This window comes from Callorhinchus milii, unplaced genomic scaffold (assembly GCF_018977255.1).
Source record: "Callorhinchus milii isolate IMCB2004 unplaced genomic scaffold, IMCB_Cmil_1.0 Scaffold1, whole genome shotgun sequence".
In the NCBI taxonomy this organism is placed as follows: domain Eukaryota; kingdom Metazoa; phylum Chordata; class Chondrichthyes; order Chimaeriformes; family Callorhinchidae; genus Callorhinchus; species Callorhinchus milii.
In genome coordinates this window covers 92,565,640-92,582,159 of record NW_024704742.1, presented here as the reverse complement: position 1 = coordinate 92,582,159, position 16,520 = coordinate 92,565,640, and the positions used below count along the sequence as shown (strand labels likewise).

At 41.9% G+C, this 16,520-nt stretch overlaps 1 protein-coding gene across 1 annotated transcript in view; it reads right to left on the bottom strand.

Annotated features, from left to right (window-relative positions):
• Positions 1-16,520, bottom strand: part of megf10 (multiple EGF-like-domains 10) — a 106,187-nt gene that overhangs the window by 30,417 nt on the left and 59,250 nt on the right. Inside the window, 4 exon segments of the mRNA XM_042346837.1 lie at positions 1,356-1,568; positions 11,788-11,924; positions 12,379-12,499; positions 14,295-14,541. Coding sequence (XP_042202771.1) covers positions 1,356-1,568; positions 11,788-11,924; positions 12,379-12,499; positions 14,295-14,541 — 718 coding nt within the window.

Genomic DNA, 16,520 nt, shown 5'->3' with positions numbered 1-16,520 from the left:
CATTTAAAGATTACCACTTTTTATTCCTCCCTTTTTTTATTGTTGGGTATGAGATGGTTGCACAAATAATGCTTCAGGAGGCGGTGGAACAATGCATTATGAGCATTGACAAGTGCATCGAGAGCTAGCAATGTCAAAAACTGATGTCTCACAAAACATCTTGGAAAAATTGAGGCTTGTTTGTGCAGGAAGATCCTAAAATGTACCACCTTCTCCCAACCCCTGTTTATTTTGCATTAATTAAAAACTAATCCTTTATGCAGGATTTAGTGAATGAAAGTGCAGCCAAAATTAGTGGATCGGAAGGGTAGGTCTGAGTTGGAGGAATGTAGGGTCCATGTAGGGAATGGAACTGGAGGAGACTGCAGAGGTAGGGATAGAGCAAGAACAAGAAATATGATGGTCAGGGCAAGAACCTTGAAGCCTATCCAGTGGGGGGGAAATGAGGAACCAATAGTGTGAGGATAATGGGAGTGATGGATACTTGAAGCCTAGTACGGGCTGTGGAGCGCTGATTTAGCAGGAGCTATTGCAGGATACAATGCAATACAAATTCACATTTACATAGCACCTTTCAAATCGGGAGAAAGTCCCAAGGGACTTAACAATCCTGGCTTGGCATCTGAGCTAGGGGTAGGAGCCAAGGGGTTAGGGAGCTCCAAGATGCTATCCTGTGTGAAGGGCGCTATATAGTGGAAAAATGCTGGCATCCACTTCATGCTGCAATAATACGCCTCAATTTTTCCACGATGGTTTGTGAGACATCTGCTTTTCACTTTACCAGTTCTTGTAGTTGTTATTGCTGTTGACGTTGAAGGTGATCAATTGATGACCAAAAGCATGGTCAAAGAAGTAGGTTTTGAGGCGGACTTTGAATGAGGGGAGCGAGTGAGCAAGAGAGTCGGAGGGACTCCAGGATGAAGTTCCAGAGAGTGGAGGCAGATAGACTGAAATCGCAGGCGCCATTGGTGAGGCGGTTGGGCAGCAGACATGAAGCAGGCCTTTAAAGATTGAATTTAAAGTCGGACTTTAAAGATTATATTTTTTGAAAAAAGGTTTCTCCCGGTGTTCTGGCCAATTATCCTTTAATAAAAATTGGTCATTCACTGCATGAGTGTTTATGGGCCATTGCTTTGGGCAAAATTGACTGCTGGGTTCGCCCACAAAAAAACTCAATCAAATCCACTTTACATTATATCCTGTGAAGTGCTTTGAGACATTTTCCTGAAGTGAAAGCTGTTGCACCAAATGTAAGGATCGATATTATTATCATTATGATTTATAATTTGCTTACTCGTGATTTACTTACTCCAACTGTTTAAATGATTTTACTCTATTCCCTAAATGATACTTACCTCAAAGTATACTGTGAGTGGCAGGGGCACTTTTTGTCACACTTTATTCCATATATTCCTTTGGGACACATCCTGATCTCACAGTAGTCTCCAGTGAAGCCTGGCTCACATAGACAGGTACCGCTAATGTGGTAACACTTTCCTCCATTGGAGCACTTGCATTTCTGAGTGCAATTCACTCCATAGGTACCAAAGGAACATTGATCTTGACATCTACAAGAGAGGGAGAGAGAGAAAAAGTAGTTTAATAATTACACTAGTTGAAGTTCTTTGGCCAGATACCACATAATTTTTCACATCTTCTAGACGTCTCAAAGCATTTCACAGAATATACTGTAAAGTGAATTGACTGTACATTTGTTGGCGAAACGTGGCAGCCAATTGTGCACAGCAGTGGATTGAAGTGCCCAATTTATTATTGTTTTTTTTCTTGAGGGATTATTATCAGGTGTGTGGAGTAAGGAAACTTGCGCAAGGTTTCTCCCTGCCAGGAATCGAACCCAAGTCTCTCACTTGCGAGGAGAGTGCTCTAACTACTGAGCTACAGGACTTCACTATAAGACCATAAGACATAGGAGCAGGAATAGGCCATTCAGCCCCTCGAGCCTGCACCACCATTTAATAAAATCATGGCTGATCTTCTAACCTAATTCCATTTACCCGCCCTATACCCATGTCCCTTAATCCCTCTATCTTTTAGAAATCTATCAACCTCAGTCTTGAATATGTTCAAGGACTGAGCATCCACAGCCTTCTGGGGTAGAGAATTCCACAAATTCACTACCCTTCTTCAGGAAGAAATGTTTCCTCAGCTCAGTTCGAAAAGTCTGACCCTTAATCTTGAGACTATGACCCCTAGTTTTAGATTCTCCAACCAGGGAAAACAGTCTCACGCTATCTACCCTGTCAAGACCCTTAAGAATCTTATAGGTTTCTATAAGATCACCTCTAATTATTCTATATTCTGGAGAATATAGGCCTACTTTACTCAACCTAGGATAACCCCTTCATCCCAGGAATCAACCTAGTGAATCTACACTGCACCCCCTCTAAGGCGAGTACGTCCTTTCATAAATAAGACCAAAACTACACACAATATTCTAGGTGCGGTTTCACCAAGGCCTTACATAACTGCAGCAAGACTTCCCTACTCTTGTACTCTGGATACTAACACTACCTAATCTCTCCCCCTCTAGAAAATAATCTGCTTTTCTATTTTTACTACCTCGGTGAATAACTTCACATTTCCCCACGTTATACTCCATCTGCCACCTTCTTGCCCACTCACCTAGCCTGTCTATTTCCCTTTGCATTCTTCATGTGTCATCCTCACAGCTTACTTTCCCACCTATCTTCGAATTTAGATATAAATTCAGTTTCCTCATCCAAATCATTGATATAGAGTATAAATAATTGAGGCCCAAGAACTGATCCTTGTGACACTCCACTAGTCACATCCTGCCAATCTGAGAAGGACCCATTAATCCTTACTCTCTGTTTTCTTCCTGTTAGCCACTCTCAAATCCATGCTAATATATTGCCTTTAATTCCATGGGCTCTAATCTTATGCAACAGCCTTTTATGTGGCACCTTGTCGAATGCCTTCTGAAAATCTAAATACACCACATCTACTGGTTCCCTCCAAACTAACCTGCAAGTTACATCCTCAAAAAACTCTCAAAAGATTTGTTAAACATGATTTCCCTTTCGTAAAACCATGTTGACTCTGCCTAATTTGTTATGATTTTCTAAGTATCCCACAACGATGTCCCTAATTAAGGACTCTAGAATTTTCCCTACCATTGATGTCAGACTAACTGATCTATAGTTCCCCATTTTTTGTCTCCCACCCATCTTAAATATCGGCGTTATGTCTGCAACCTTACAATTAATGGAAACCATTCCAGAATTCAGGGAATTTTGGAAGATCAAAAACAAAGCAACCACTATTTCTGCAGCCACCTCTTTTAAAACCCAAGAATGCAGGCCATCAGGTCCAGGGGATTTATTGGGTTTTAATCCTATCAATTTCTCTAGTACTATTGCTTTACTGATGTTCATTTCTTTAAGTTCCTCATTAACATTAGCCTCCAAGTTCCCCTCTATTTTTGATAAGTTTTCAGTGTCCTCTAACGTGAAGCAACAACAACAAGAAGATTACATTTGTATAGCGCCTTTCACGTCGCGAGGATGTCTCAAGGCGCTGGACAGTGTACTGCATTTCAGACCCGAGCTGGGGTCAGGGGGGGAAGGGAGGGGAGGGGAAGGGGGGGTGACTGATAGCATGGTCGAAGAGGATGGTCTTGAGGCGGGACTTGAAGGAGGCTAAGGAGGTGGCGGGGCGGAGTGACTGGGGGATGGAATTCCAGTGGCTGAAGGCTCTCCCACCAATGGTGGGGTGGGTCAGGGAACGTGGAGCAGGCCGGAGCCAGCTGAGCGGAAGGAACGGGCAGGTTGGTAGGGGGTTAGGAGGTCACAGAGTGGGGTGAGGCCGTGGAGGGCTTTGTATGCGAGGACCAGGATCTTGAACTGGATCCTCTGAAGGATAGGGAGCCAGTAGAGTCGGGCGAGAGTGGGGGAGATGGGGTCACGGAGTTTGGTGCGGGAGAGGACATGGGCTGCAGAGTTCTGGATTATCTGCAGCCTGTGGAGGGAGGAGTTGGGAAGGCCAACAAGCAGGGCGTATGCATAGACGCCTGGAGGAGATGAAGGCATGAACAAGAGTTTCAGCGACCTGAGGGGTGAGGTAGTGGCGGAGTCGGGTGATGTTACGGAGGTGAGGGAAGGCAGAGCGGGTCATGGCTTGGATGTGGGGAAGAAAAGACAATTGAGGGTCGAACAAGACACCCTGGGTTCCTGACTGGTTTGGTGAGTTGTAGTGAGCAACCATGGAGGTTGATGCTGCCAGAGCCTGAGGTGGGAGGCTCTGGCATGAGTCAATCAGGAGGGCCTCAGGCTTGAAAAATATTTGTTTAATGACTTTGCCATTTTTTTATTCCCCCATTATAATTTCTCCTGTCTCTGCCTGCAATGGACCCACAGTCACTTCTGATAGTCTCTTTCTCTTTATGTACTTGTAAAAACTCTTACGATCTGTCTTTATATCTCTAGCTAGTTTACCCTCATATTCCATTTTCTCCCTCTTATCAGTTTCTTGGTTTTCTTTTTCTGATCTCTAAAGCCCTCCTGATCCTCAGGTTTGCAGCTCTTTTTGATTGTATTATAGGCTTCTTCTTTTGATTTTGTACTTTCCCTAACTTCTTTAGTTAGCCATGGTTGAACCACTTTTCCTGTGGAATTTTTATTTTTCAAGGAAATATGTGATCACTGGGAATTATGTATTATATCTTTAAACGTTTGCCATTGCTGGTCTACCGTCATATTTTTTAATCTAATTTCCCAGGCTATTTTAGCCAAATCTTCTCTTTATTTAGATTTAAGACCCTTGCTTCGGATTCAACTTCATCTCTCTTTAACTTAATGTTAAATTCCATCATATTATGGTCACTCTGCCCTAGAGGAGCCTTAACTTCCAGATTGCTGATTAGCCCTATTTCACAAAACAAGATCTTAGGATAACCTGTTCCCTGGTAAGTTCCTCAGCATACTGTTCTAGAAAACTAACTCTAATACATTCTATAAACTCATCCTCTAATTTACCTTTGCCAATTTGGTTTTCCCAGTCTATATGAAGATTGAAATCACACACTATTAGTGCATTCCCCTTGTTACATGCTCCTCTAATATCCTGATTAATACTCTGCCCAATACTGTAACTCTTGTTTGGGGTCTATAAACTACTCCCACTAGTGTTTTCTGCCCCTTGTTGTTTCTGACCTCCACCCATACATCCTGATTTTCTGATTTTAAATCCTTCCTCTCTACTGTTTTTATCTCATGCTTTATTAGCTTTATTAGCAGGACTACCCCCCCCCCACCTCGTTTTCTACATTGCCTATCTTTCCTGTACGTCGAATACCCCTGGCTAGCTCCCACCCTTGGTCTCCCTGTAACCACGTCTCAGTAATAGCATCTCAATGCAAATAACATCTGGCTCCCCAAACCAGAAAGTTCATATAAATGTTCGGCAAAGCAACAGCTTGAGAAGTCTTGGAGCTAAATGTTTGCCAATGCTGGGTATTTGTCCAGTGGTGGAAAGCTAGCATCAAGTCAGACACAGTGTGCTGAATTGGCTTAATCTGTGTGCTATAAATATGTTGCAAGGGATAGTGAAATTGTCATGTGCAATAATTATTACATCAAGTAAACAACCAGTCAGAAACATTCAGTAGCTATCACTGACAAAAGATAACTGCTAGGAACATAGGAATGCCCAGGACCAGAAAAGCCCAGCTACAGTCCACTTGACCTATTACCTGTTCAATACCATCTCTCCCTGTTTTATAATAGTAACAACAACAAAATTACATTTGTATAGCACATTTCACGTCGGGAGGACGTCCCAAGGTGCTGGACAATCAGTGTTTCGGACCCGAGCTGGGGGTTGGGTTGGGCAAGGAGGAGGGCAGGTGGGAGAAGGGTGATTGAAAGCACGGTCGAAGAGGAGGGCCACGAGATGAGTCTTGAAGGAGGCAAGGGAGGGGGCGAGGCGGAGGGACTCCGGGATGGAGTTCCAGAGGGTGGGGGCAGAGTGGCAGAAGGTCTATCCACCAATATTGGGGCAGGTAAGGTGGGGACGTGAAGCAGGCCGAAGCCCATTGAGCGGAGGGAACGGGCAGGATGGTAGAGGGTTAAGAGGTCATAGAGGTAAGGGGGAGCAAGGCCATGGAGGATTTTGAAGATGAGGACCAGGAACTTGAACTGTATCCTCTGTGTGATGGGAAGCCAGTGGAGTCGGGCTAAGATGGGGTTGATAGGGTCATGGAGCCTGGTGTGGGAGAGAACATGGGCTCCAGAGTTCTGGAAGATCTGCAGCCTATGGAGGGAGGAGTTGAGGAGGCCAACAAGCAGGGAGTTTTCATAGTCAAGCCTGGATGTTATGAATGCCTATATGGGTGTTTCGGCAGCAAGGGAATGTCCCCTCAGAATCCTGTTAAGTCATCAAAACATTTCTGCTTCCTCTATTTTCCTCCTGATGGGAATTACTTAGGACTCTCATCAGTACCTTCCCATACCACAACAGTTGATATTGGGAATTCAAATGTGGGCATGAATCCAGCTACCACTTTTCCATGTCACAATGTACCAAAACCACTGGAATCCAACCCCACAAATTGTTTTCTTAGAATATATAAGAATGACATATAGTATTAGAAATTATTCATCTTTTTTAGATACTTGTAACTTCTGATAAGTTGATCCCAAAAGGTTAGTTTTATCATATAATCTCCAAGTTTTTCTCTTTTTAGATAAAGCAAGGCATTTAAAATGTATAATTCCTCGAATTATATTTCTTTGTGAGGTTGCTTGTGTATTTTGTTATTTATCTTCATTGGAACTGTGTGGATCAGGTACATATTTCTATTGCTCCTCACCTTGTCCTGAAATTACTGTTACTGAGATTATGAGCCCAGTAAATCTTTTATGACAACTAGAAACATTTTTATTTGGGGGCACATTACATTGTCACCAAATTTTATATCCTTGAATGTTTTCCCAACCATCCCCCTTTCTTGAAGGTAGCTTTGTTCAATTGATAGCACTCACACCTCTGGGTCAGAAGTTTGTGGGTTCAAGCCCCACATCAGGAGATTGATTTCAATAGTTTAGCTGACGTTCCAGTATAGTCCTGTGGAAAGGAATTTTTTTTTAACAGGATGTTAAACCAAGGTCCTACAATATTAAAGAATTAAAGATCCCAGAAAAGGTTTCAAAAACTCATGGGAGATTCTCTCAGTCCCCTGGCTAAAAATCTGAATCAATTAATCATTTACTTATTGGCTGTTTGAAGGATGAACTGTCTACAAACCACATAGGGTCTTTGCCCTGAAATCACAGCCTCTGAACTTGACAGCAGTTATCTGGGAAGCACATTGAGACGTTTCAACATTGTAAGTGCCGTATCGAATACAAGCATACTTTTGCCTTTTTTTTCTTTCTACAGTAAAAGGGCCATCACAACATGATAATTGAGGAACCACAAAATCCAAACCAGCGATGTAACCGGGTGAATTAGTTGGGTCAGTGCTTCTGCATTGACTTTATTTACACACAGAAACCGTCTCACTTTAAAACACCGGCTAATACGAGAAAAGCCAAAATAGCCCACTACTTGTCATCAGGTTACTCTCAATGTAAAAAAGATAATAATCCTTACATTTGATATAGTGCCTTTCATGTCAGGAGGACGTCTCAGATAAGGATGTAAAGATAAGTTTAGTGTATTTTTTGGTGAACGAGCAGCCAATTCAATTTTGCACACAGCAATGATCCATCAACAGCCATAAGTGAATGCCCAATTTTACTTCTGCACAAAAATGATATTGGTGGTGGTTTCCAGATACCCAGAAATTGTCTATTTTTATCATACAAAAAGCAGGCTGGCATGTTTGTTCATATTTTTTTATTTTTTGGTAAGTAAATGTAGGGATTTGCACCCTAATAAATAAACATCATAATAGGAACATAGGAACAGGAGGAGACCATTCAGCCCTTTGAGCCTGTTCCGCCATTTAATTAGAACATGGCTGATCTGTACCTCAACTAAACCTTTCAATTACAATTTCCCGCTTTCTCCCCATATCCCTTAATACCCGGGCCTACCAAAAATCTATCAACCTCACTCTTGAAGGTGCGAATTGATCCAGCATCTACGGTCTTTTTGGGGAGAGAATTCCAGATTTCTACCACCCTTTGAGTGAAAAAATGCTTCCTGATTTCACTCTTAATTGGCCTGGTTCAAATTTTAAGACTGTGCCCCCTTGTTTTGGATTTCCCCACCAGAGGAAATCGCTTCTCTGTATCTACCCTATCAAATGCCTTTATTATTTTAAATACCTCAGTCAAATCACCCCTCAACCTTCTAAACTCAAGGGAATACAATCCAAGTTTACACAGCCTTTCCTCGTAACTTAACACTTTTAGGCCTGGTAAAACTCTGGTGAAATGTTATATTATAATGAAGTACATTATAACAAGATTCCACATCCACCACTATCTTGCCATTATTCATGTGTGAGCCTCGACAGTGAATGCTGGCAAGTCATTCACAACTAAGCTCAATGCTGTCTTCACCCAACATTCATATGTGCGCAAATAGCAGTCGGAGTCTCTGGAAAATAGTCAGGAGAAGGCATGCCAGTTGATTGGATGTCTCATCCATTGAAACAGATGTCTCATGACGTGCTAAGGTGCTATATCAAACCAAGTATTATTCAAACCAGTTCTGAGGAAGGGTCATGGATCGGAAATATTGACTCACTTTCCTTTCTCCATAGATGCTGCCTAACCTGCTGAGTGCTCCCAGCAATCTCTGTTTTTGTTTCAAGAATTATTACTATATTATTACTATAATATATTGGATAGCAGACTTAAGCAGCTGTTGATAGTCGGACATTTTTTAATGCTTGTTAGTTGGTCTCCAGAGTATCAATTGCAAAACAGCTTTCAATTGGCTATGGTGCTGCTGCTAGTTCTGGAAGCAACATGGACAGACCACAGTTTCCTTGAGTTAAAGTTATGACACAAATATAAACACGGCAGCACTGTCCAGACCCCTTTAAGGTAGCTATATGCATAAAATGGAATTTCAATCCTACATTTGGTCAAAGAAACCCTTGACTTAAGGGTTTTGTTTTTCGGGTGGTGTGGTGGGGAGAAGAGGAAGAGGAAATTTGTTAGTTTTCGAATTCCAAGTTGTAATGTAGAAATTCTTGCTGAAAAGTATGTGTGTTTGCGTATGTGGTGCGTGCGTGTGTATGCGTGTATGAGTGAGAGACATTGAATAAAGACAGGATGCCCAATCACGCCTGTGATGCTCTCTGCAGCTGTACACCCTGGAGATGTGCCTTCTCACACATGAAAAGACCCTACTTGGACAAGGTACCAGACAGCAGACAACACCATTGAACTGTGCCTCTCAGCGTCTTCAAGAATAAGGGAAGAAACTGAATGATGGGTGAGAAGATAGAAGAGATTTTTTTCACTTCAAACATTAAACATTAATTTGAAATTAACAGGATGTTATTATCCTGTTCATTGGATACATTATATTGGTAAGTAATTTTCCTTATTACCTTCCTTGGACATTCAAATTGTAAGTTACCCACTGGTCAAGGTGAGTAATAAAGAGAATGGCTTCATGACTGAAGGTTCAATTGAGCTTCCTTGCATGTGGAGAATCAAAAGGTGAAAGCAGATGCGTTAAGCATTTACCATGGAACATTTGATGCTAGTTAATGAGAGTATAGTATATGATGATACTTCATTTATAGGGAACGTTTTGCAACAAAAAAACAAACACATACACACTGTCAATGCATGTAATTATGTAAAAGTCACCTGACAAATGTGTTTGTTTTGCTTTCACTAAGAGTCACTCTGCTTTTCGGAAGGATTTTCATGCAGACAAAATGAAAAGCCGACAAGTTCATTCACACACAGCTCAGAAACAGAGCTATTCCAGTACAGGATAGTCATGATTAACATACAGTAAATAATGGAACCGGGATGCTACCAGAGACAAGTGAATTCAATTAAGAGGAAGATTTCAGAAGTCAGGGCATTATTTCACTGAAGCCAAGGGGTGACCTGACGGAGGTCTTCAAAATTATAAAGAACTACGACAGTGAACATTGTAATTGAGTAGTTACAGTGATCAGGGTAAGCGCTCTGGGACGCTATCCTGCGCTATATAAATGCAAGTTGTTGTCGTTGTCAGAGCATCAGCAACATGAGAGTACAAATTTAAGATAATCACAAGAAGAATTAAAGGGGATAGTGGCAAACAAAGTCTATACACGGAGGATGGCTGGAATGTGGAAATCTCTGCCACAAACCACAGTTCACAAGATTAGATTGGATGAAGAAGGCTCTTTGGAACATTTGATCTCATCCTCGTTGAAGCAGATTCCATAAAATCAGATAGACACTTGGAGAGAAGGAAAATTTCACTGACTTCTAGGAAGAAAGACATCAGCACGGACACAATGTGCTGAATGGCCTGTTTACGAGCTTTGATGATTCTGTGTGAATAGTTGTACCATAATATTTTATCAGCTGCAAAAACATAAATATTCCTGAAGCATTAAATGGGACATTACACTGTAAAGTATTTCTTTAAATAATCCAGTCATTTCCCTTCCAATCTCTACTTTGCGGTTGCCATCTGGAACTAAATAGACTCAAACGTTTGTCTAACATCTGCTTTCTGCACAAAAAAACACTAATTAATACTCATAGGAAGAAAAGCAAATAAGTTGAGGTTGTTTTTTGTTGCTCTGACTAAATATCACGAGTGGTCTTACTAATTTAAAGGCTGAGAACTGGCTTAAAAAGAATGTGTGGATTGTGTTTGCACCTTGTGCAGCAATCACATTTATTGGTTACATTCCAACTTCTTCTAGTCAAGAGATTTTTTAAATTGGGATTTCATACAAGTTAAGCTAAATAAAGCCCATTCCTTACAGTCAGAAGATTTTTTTTAAAAAAAAGTATCACATTATTCTCAGAGTGTTTGTGGAATGCAGTTTCTACATCAAAGATCTGAAAAATGAAAAGCATTTTTGGATTTGGAGTATCAAAGCTTTATTGCTGTAGCCATAAATAACTGGGGCATCATGTATATCACAAGATGCTACTTTTTTGTGTTTTAAAAGCCACAGACCCTTTATTTTTATTCATTCAAAGGTTAAACATTACTATTAATTATCATGAACTGGAGGATAGAAAAAGGGGAGAAAGATGAAGTATACGTAAATGAATAGGAATGAGCAATTTAATATTTTTTTCAGGAGTGAGAAACTTGGCAACACTGGATGCATCAAAGGAAATGGGAATTAATATCCTGTACCAGATACAGTCGAGCCAGATAAAATTCAACCTCAGACGTCACAGCATTTGTGATGACAATAAACAGTGCAACATTCTGATCACATGACTAAAGGCAATAATTTAATAATAATCCTTGCAGTTGGTAGAGCGCCTTTCATGTCAAGGGGACGTCACAAAGCGCTTCATACGAATTACTGTAAAATTTAGTGATTATGTTTTTGTGGGCAAACTTGGCAGCACACAACAAAATCCCAAAACAGCCACCAAGTAAATGATCAATTTTATTTGGGGGCACTGTTTGCAAGGACACTGGGAGAAACTCCCTTCTCAGTTCGAATAGTACCATGGGATCTTTAACATCCACTGAACAGGCATTTGGGACATCGGTTTAACGTTTCATCCAAACGATAGCACCTCCAACAATACAGCATTTAATGAAATCAACTGCCACCTCTATTTACAATATTGATAGCTTTCTTACCTCTCCCCTGTGTAGCCAGCTGCACACTGGCAATAGCCAGTGGCTGAGTTACATTGTCCTCCATTGTGGCACTGGCATTCTTTGGTGCAGTTGACTCCGTATTTTCCTTCAGAACAAGGTTGACCACAAACCATTCCCTGTAACAGAATGCACACAGGTCATGGAATCCCCTATCATGGTGGTTAACGCAGACGAGAGGACCCGGGTTCAATTCCCTGGCAGGGCGAAACCTTAGCAAGTTTCCTTACTCCACACGCCACTGTTTACCTAGCATTAGTAGGAACCAGGCTGCTGATCGATTGCCGATCACTCTCCAGGGGTTACTAATCCTTTCCAAAAAAATTTGGTCACTCAATCCACAATTGTTTATGGGACCCTGCTGTGCGCAATTTAGCTGCTGCGTTTCGCCCACAAAATACAGTCAATCCACTTTACAATATATTCTGTGAAGTGAGTTAGGTCATATTAGCATAAAAGCTTAGTGAATATAGTTCAATGAGCATAAAGATATGGAGAATGTTTTGCCAGAACGCGTTCCTCTTAAGAGGTGTCCACTGTATCGTAAAGCTCTGTTTTTTTGCTGCATATTACCATCCACCCAGCTGGGCAAGAGCATTCTCCTGTGACGTGGTGACATATTCCTCCATTCTGGCAAGGACATCGCTCTTCACACTGTGTGCCATGTTTGCCGGGCGGGCACAGATCCTCACAGCTGAAACAAGAAGATATAGCGAATATTAACGAGTAAATGAGACATTTAGCTACCGTGGCTCTACCTATTCAACATGGACTCAGAATACTTTTCTCAATCCAAGTTTTTCTTCGCTGTGTGCTGTAGGTGGTGAATTTGTCAATGTTGCCTTACTACTGTTCTGCAACATTCACGTTACTTACCCAGATTTGTCCCTCTACACTTTTGGAATACATTTGATGCAATTTTACATTTGGAAATTAGATTACATTCATAATGAAATGTTATGTATAAGTTACAATTGCATTTCAAATCAGACGGGAACAAATTTGAGAAACTTAGCGAACAGAACAGAATGGTAAGGTAGCCTCCAATCAACAAATTTGCTACATGAAGCCACGGGGACAATAATAACCCCAAGGAAATCAGCTTTTGATTTGTAAAATGACTGTCCAGAAGTTGACTTCAGCCTTTAAATCATGATCATTCCTCAGTAATTTATAAATGGGGAATTTCAGAATAAAATCATTACTTGTCAGGTTTTCCCATTTTTTCCAAATTGAGGAAGATGAATTCCAGTGTTAAACATAAATTTTTGTTTTCATATTTTATATGATGTTAAACTATAAAAAAAAGCTGAAATCCAGATTGTAAGGTTACTTCCCGTGGCCTCACGTACAACCTGGAATCCAGCTATTTTTGTAGTCAAAAATCACTAAGATATAAATAGATATATAAAGATAAAATAAACAACATTGCATTCTGTTGAAAATGAACAAAAATAAAAATTGAAAAATGCAAAGAATGTGCAATAGATCACAGCTGAATATAATGTCTATATCACGGTATTTCAAGACCTCAATCTAAAGTGACCAAATTGTTCAGAGCGTTATGATTGTGCTATGGTCAGGTACAAAATGAATTCTATCTGTTTCCACTCTACTGAGCCATGCCTGAGGACTGCAGATGATGCTGATTAGATGTGCTGGCTATAAAGAAATGGTAACCACACAGTGTGGTACTTATCTATCACCCTCCTATTTGGGCCTGGGTTCACAGGGTTGATGACATTTCTGCACCTCCAAGTCCCACTTATGAGCTGGACACGCTGGGTCACCGTCAGTTTGATTAGTGAATACCAGCCTGTGTGTTTTGATAGGCTTGACCCCCCCTTCAACCTGTTCATCCTCAGCAAGATCCCCCCACAACCCCAAGAAGATTAGTATAAGACGTTCTATGGCATTCTTTGAAAGAAAGGCATTCACCTTTGAAAGTGTGAAGGGTTACGTAAACACCGATGGACCAAGAATTGTCTGGTGCTAAGCTCAGGACTCAACCAAACTGAGTTGAATGGGATACAGCTCTTGGCTAAAGCATCGCTTATAAACAACAATAAATTATATTTGTATAGCGCCTTTCACGTCGGGAGGACATCCCAAGGCGCTGGACAGTAAGGGATTTGGACCTGAGCAGGGGTTGATATGAGAAGGTGTGGAGGCCAGGGAGAATAAGAGTAGGAGGGTGGCCAAATGGTCGAAGAGGAGCAGACCATGTTAGTTCAGAGCATGTTTCAATATGAATCATTAAACTAATGTTCCTTCTGGAATGCACTGAGCTGATTTATATAATTCTCTTCACGCAAGTAAGCAAGGGTACAAATAAAAACAATCATAACCTGGAATCGCCTTCTTTCACTCATGGAAATAGATTAGGGATTTGATGTACACACTGTCTTTCTGTAATTGTTACTAATGGCCCTCTGCTTCCCAACAAAAGGCAAGGCTACAGTAACACGCAGTTGAACTCTTATACTTACAATGCGCCAGTGTATCCCGGAGGGCATTTGCATTCGCCGGTCATGTGGTCACAGGTTGCCCCATTTTGACACTGACATTTTAAATGGCATCCATTTCCATATGTGCCTGGGTCACAGATCTCCTCACATCGCCAGCCTTTGTAGCCAGGTGTGCAAATGCATGCTCCAGTGATAGGATTACACAAAGCTCCATTCTTGCACTGACAGCGGTTGTTACAATGAGGGCCCCAATGTTTGCTATCACATGCTGAAACATAAAAAAAAACTATGTTTTGCTAGGATGATATAAATCTTTAGTTCAAGAAAAAAAACTTTGTGTACAATTCTTCATTGTGCTACTGTACTTTGATAAATGCCATAAAAAAGCAAAGCATTAACAATGTTATTTTCAAGAATACAGTTCAAATGAAAATTACACAACTTATTCATTAGGATATGTTTATGAATTTTCCCATTTCCATTTGCAAGCTGACATTAACATCTTGTTTGTTTTCAATGAACATGAACACTCTGGGTTTTAATTACACAAATGTCTCTTTCCTTTCCAACATGGCAAACAAGAAAGGTTATGTTGCCAAACATGTTGTCCTCTGTCCTCTCCTCTTCACCCTCTACGTGCTCCCCCTTGGTGACGTCATCCGCAGACATGGAGTAAATTTCCACATGTATGCGGATGACACCCAACTCTACCTCTCTGCCTCCACCCTGAACTCCAGGACTACTGAGGTCCTGACCGACTGCCTGTTCGACATCAAGTCCTGGACGAGGGACAACTTTCTCCAACTCAACATTAGCAAGACTGAGGCCCTCCTGATTGGCTTGCGCCAACGCCTCTGCACCTCAGGCGCTGGCAGCATCAGCCTCCATGGTTGCACACTCAACCTCACTAAGCCAGTCAGGGATCTGGGTGTCTTGTTTGACCCTGAACTGTCCTTTTTTCCCCACATTCGGTCCATGACTGGCACTGCCTACTACCACCTCCACAACATTGCCAGACTCCGCCACTGCCTCACCCCTCAGGCTGCCAAAACCCTCACCCACGCATTCATCACCTCAAGGCTCGATTACAGAAACTCCCTCCTCATCGGCCTTCCCAACTCTTCCCTTCACAAGCTGCAGATCATCCAAAACTCTACAGCTCATGTTTTCTCACGCACCAGGCTCCGCGACCCCATCATTCCCACCCTCACCCAACTCCATTGGCTCCCAATCCCCCAGAGGATCGAGTTCAAGATCCTCGTCCTCACCTTTAATGGCCATCCATGGCCTTGCCCCATCCTACCTCTCTGACCTGCTGACTCCCTACCAACCTGCCCGCTCCCTCCGTTCATTAGGCTTCGGCCTACTCCATGTGTCCCGCCCGACCCGCCCTACCATCGGTGGCCGGGCTTTCAGCCTCTCTGCCCCTACACTCTGGAACACCATCCCACGGTCCCTTCGCTCGCTTCGTCCCTCACATCCTTCAAGGCCGGTCTCAAGACCCTTCTCTTCGACTGTGCCTTTGGTCTCCCTCCCACCTCTCTGTCTTCCTTCACCCCTACACCACCCCTCCCCCATGCTCGGGCCCCGACACCTGACTGTTCAGCGCTTTGGGATGTCCTGCCGACGTGAAAGACGCTCTACAAATGTAATTTTGTTGTTGTTGTTGAATCAATATTTCATACAATACACAGTACACTTTACATTTATACAGTGCCTTTCATGTCAGAAGGATGTGTCAAGGCCACTGCTGGTCAGGCATCAGAGCTGAGGGTGGGATCCGAGAAGGGTGAGGAGGGGAGAGATGACTGAAAATGTGGTCCAGGAGGTACTTCTTGAGAAGTGCTTGAATGAGGGGAGGGAGGGAGTCAGAAGGACTCCAGGATGGAGTTCCAGAGAGCTGGGTAGAATGGCTGAATGCTCGCCTGCTGATTGTGGGTGGATCATAGATGTTCCTTATCCAAGTCATAAACATGTTCTAATGAACAAGCAGTGTCATTTTCATTTGATCACACACAAAATTCTGCACTTCTCCTGAAAACACAAGTGTTATTTAAAAACAACTCTGAATATAATTTTAATATTATGTTTCTCATTTTCCTGCAGATATTCTAAATTTCCTAAATTCTAATTCATGACAATTCATCCATTTGCCCACAAAATGCACACACTCTGCTTTATAATAAATCCTGTGAAGCGCTTTAAGACAATTCAAAGACATGATCAGGTACTGCATCAAATGCAATG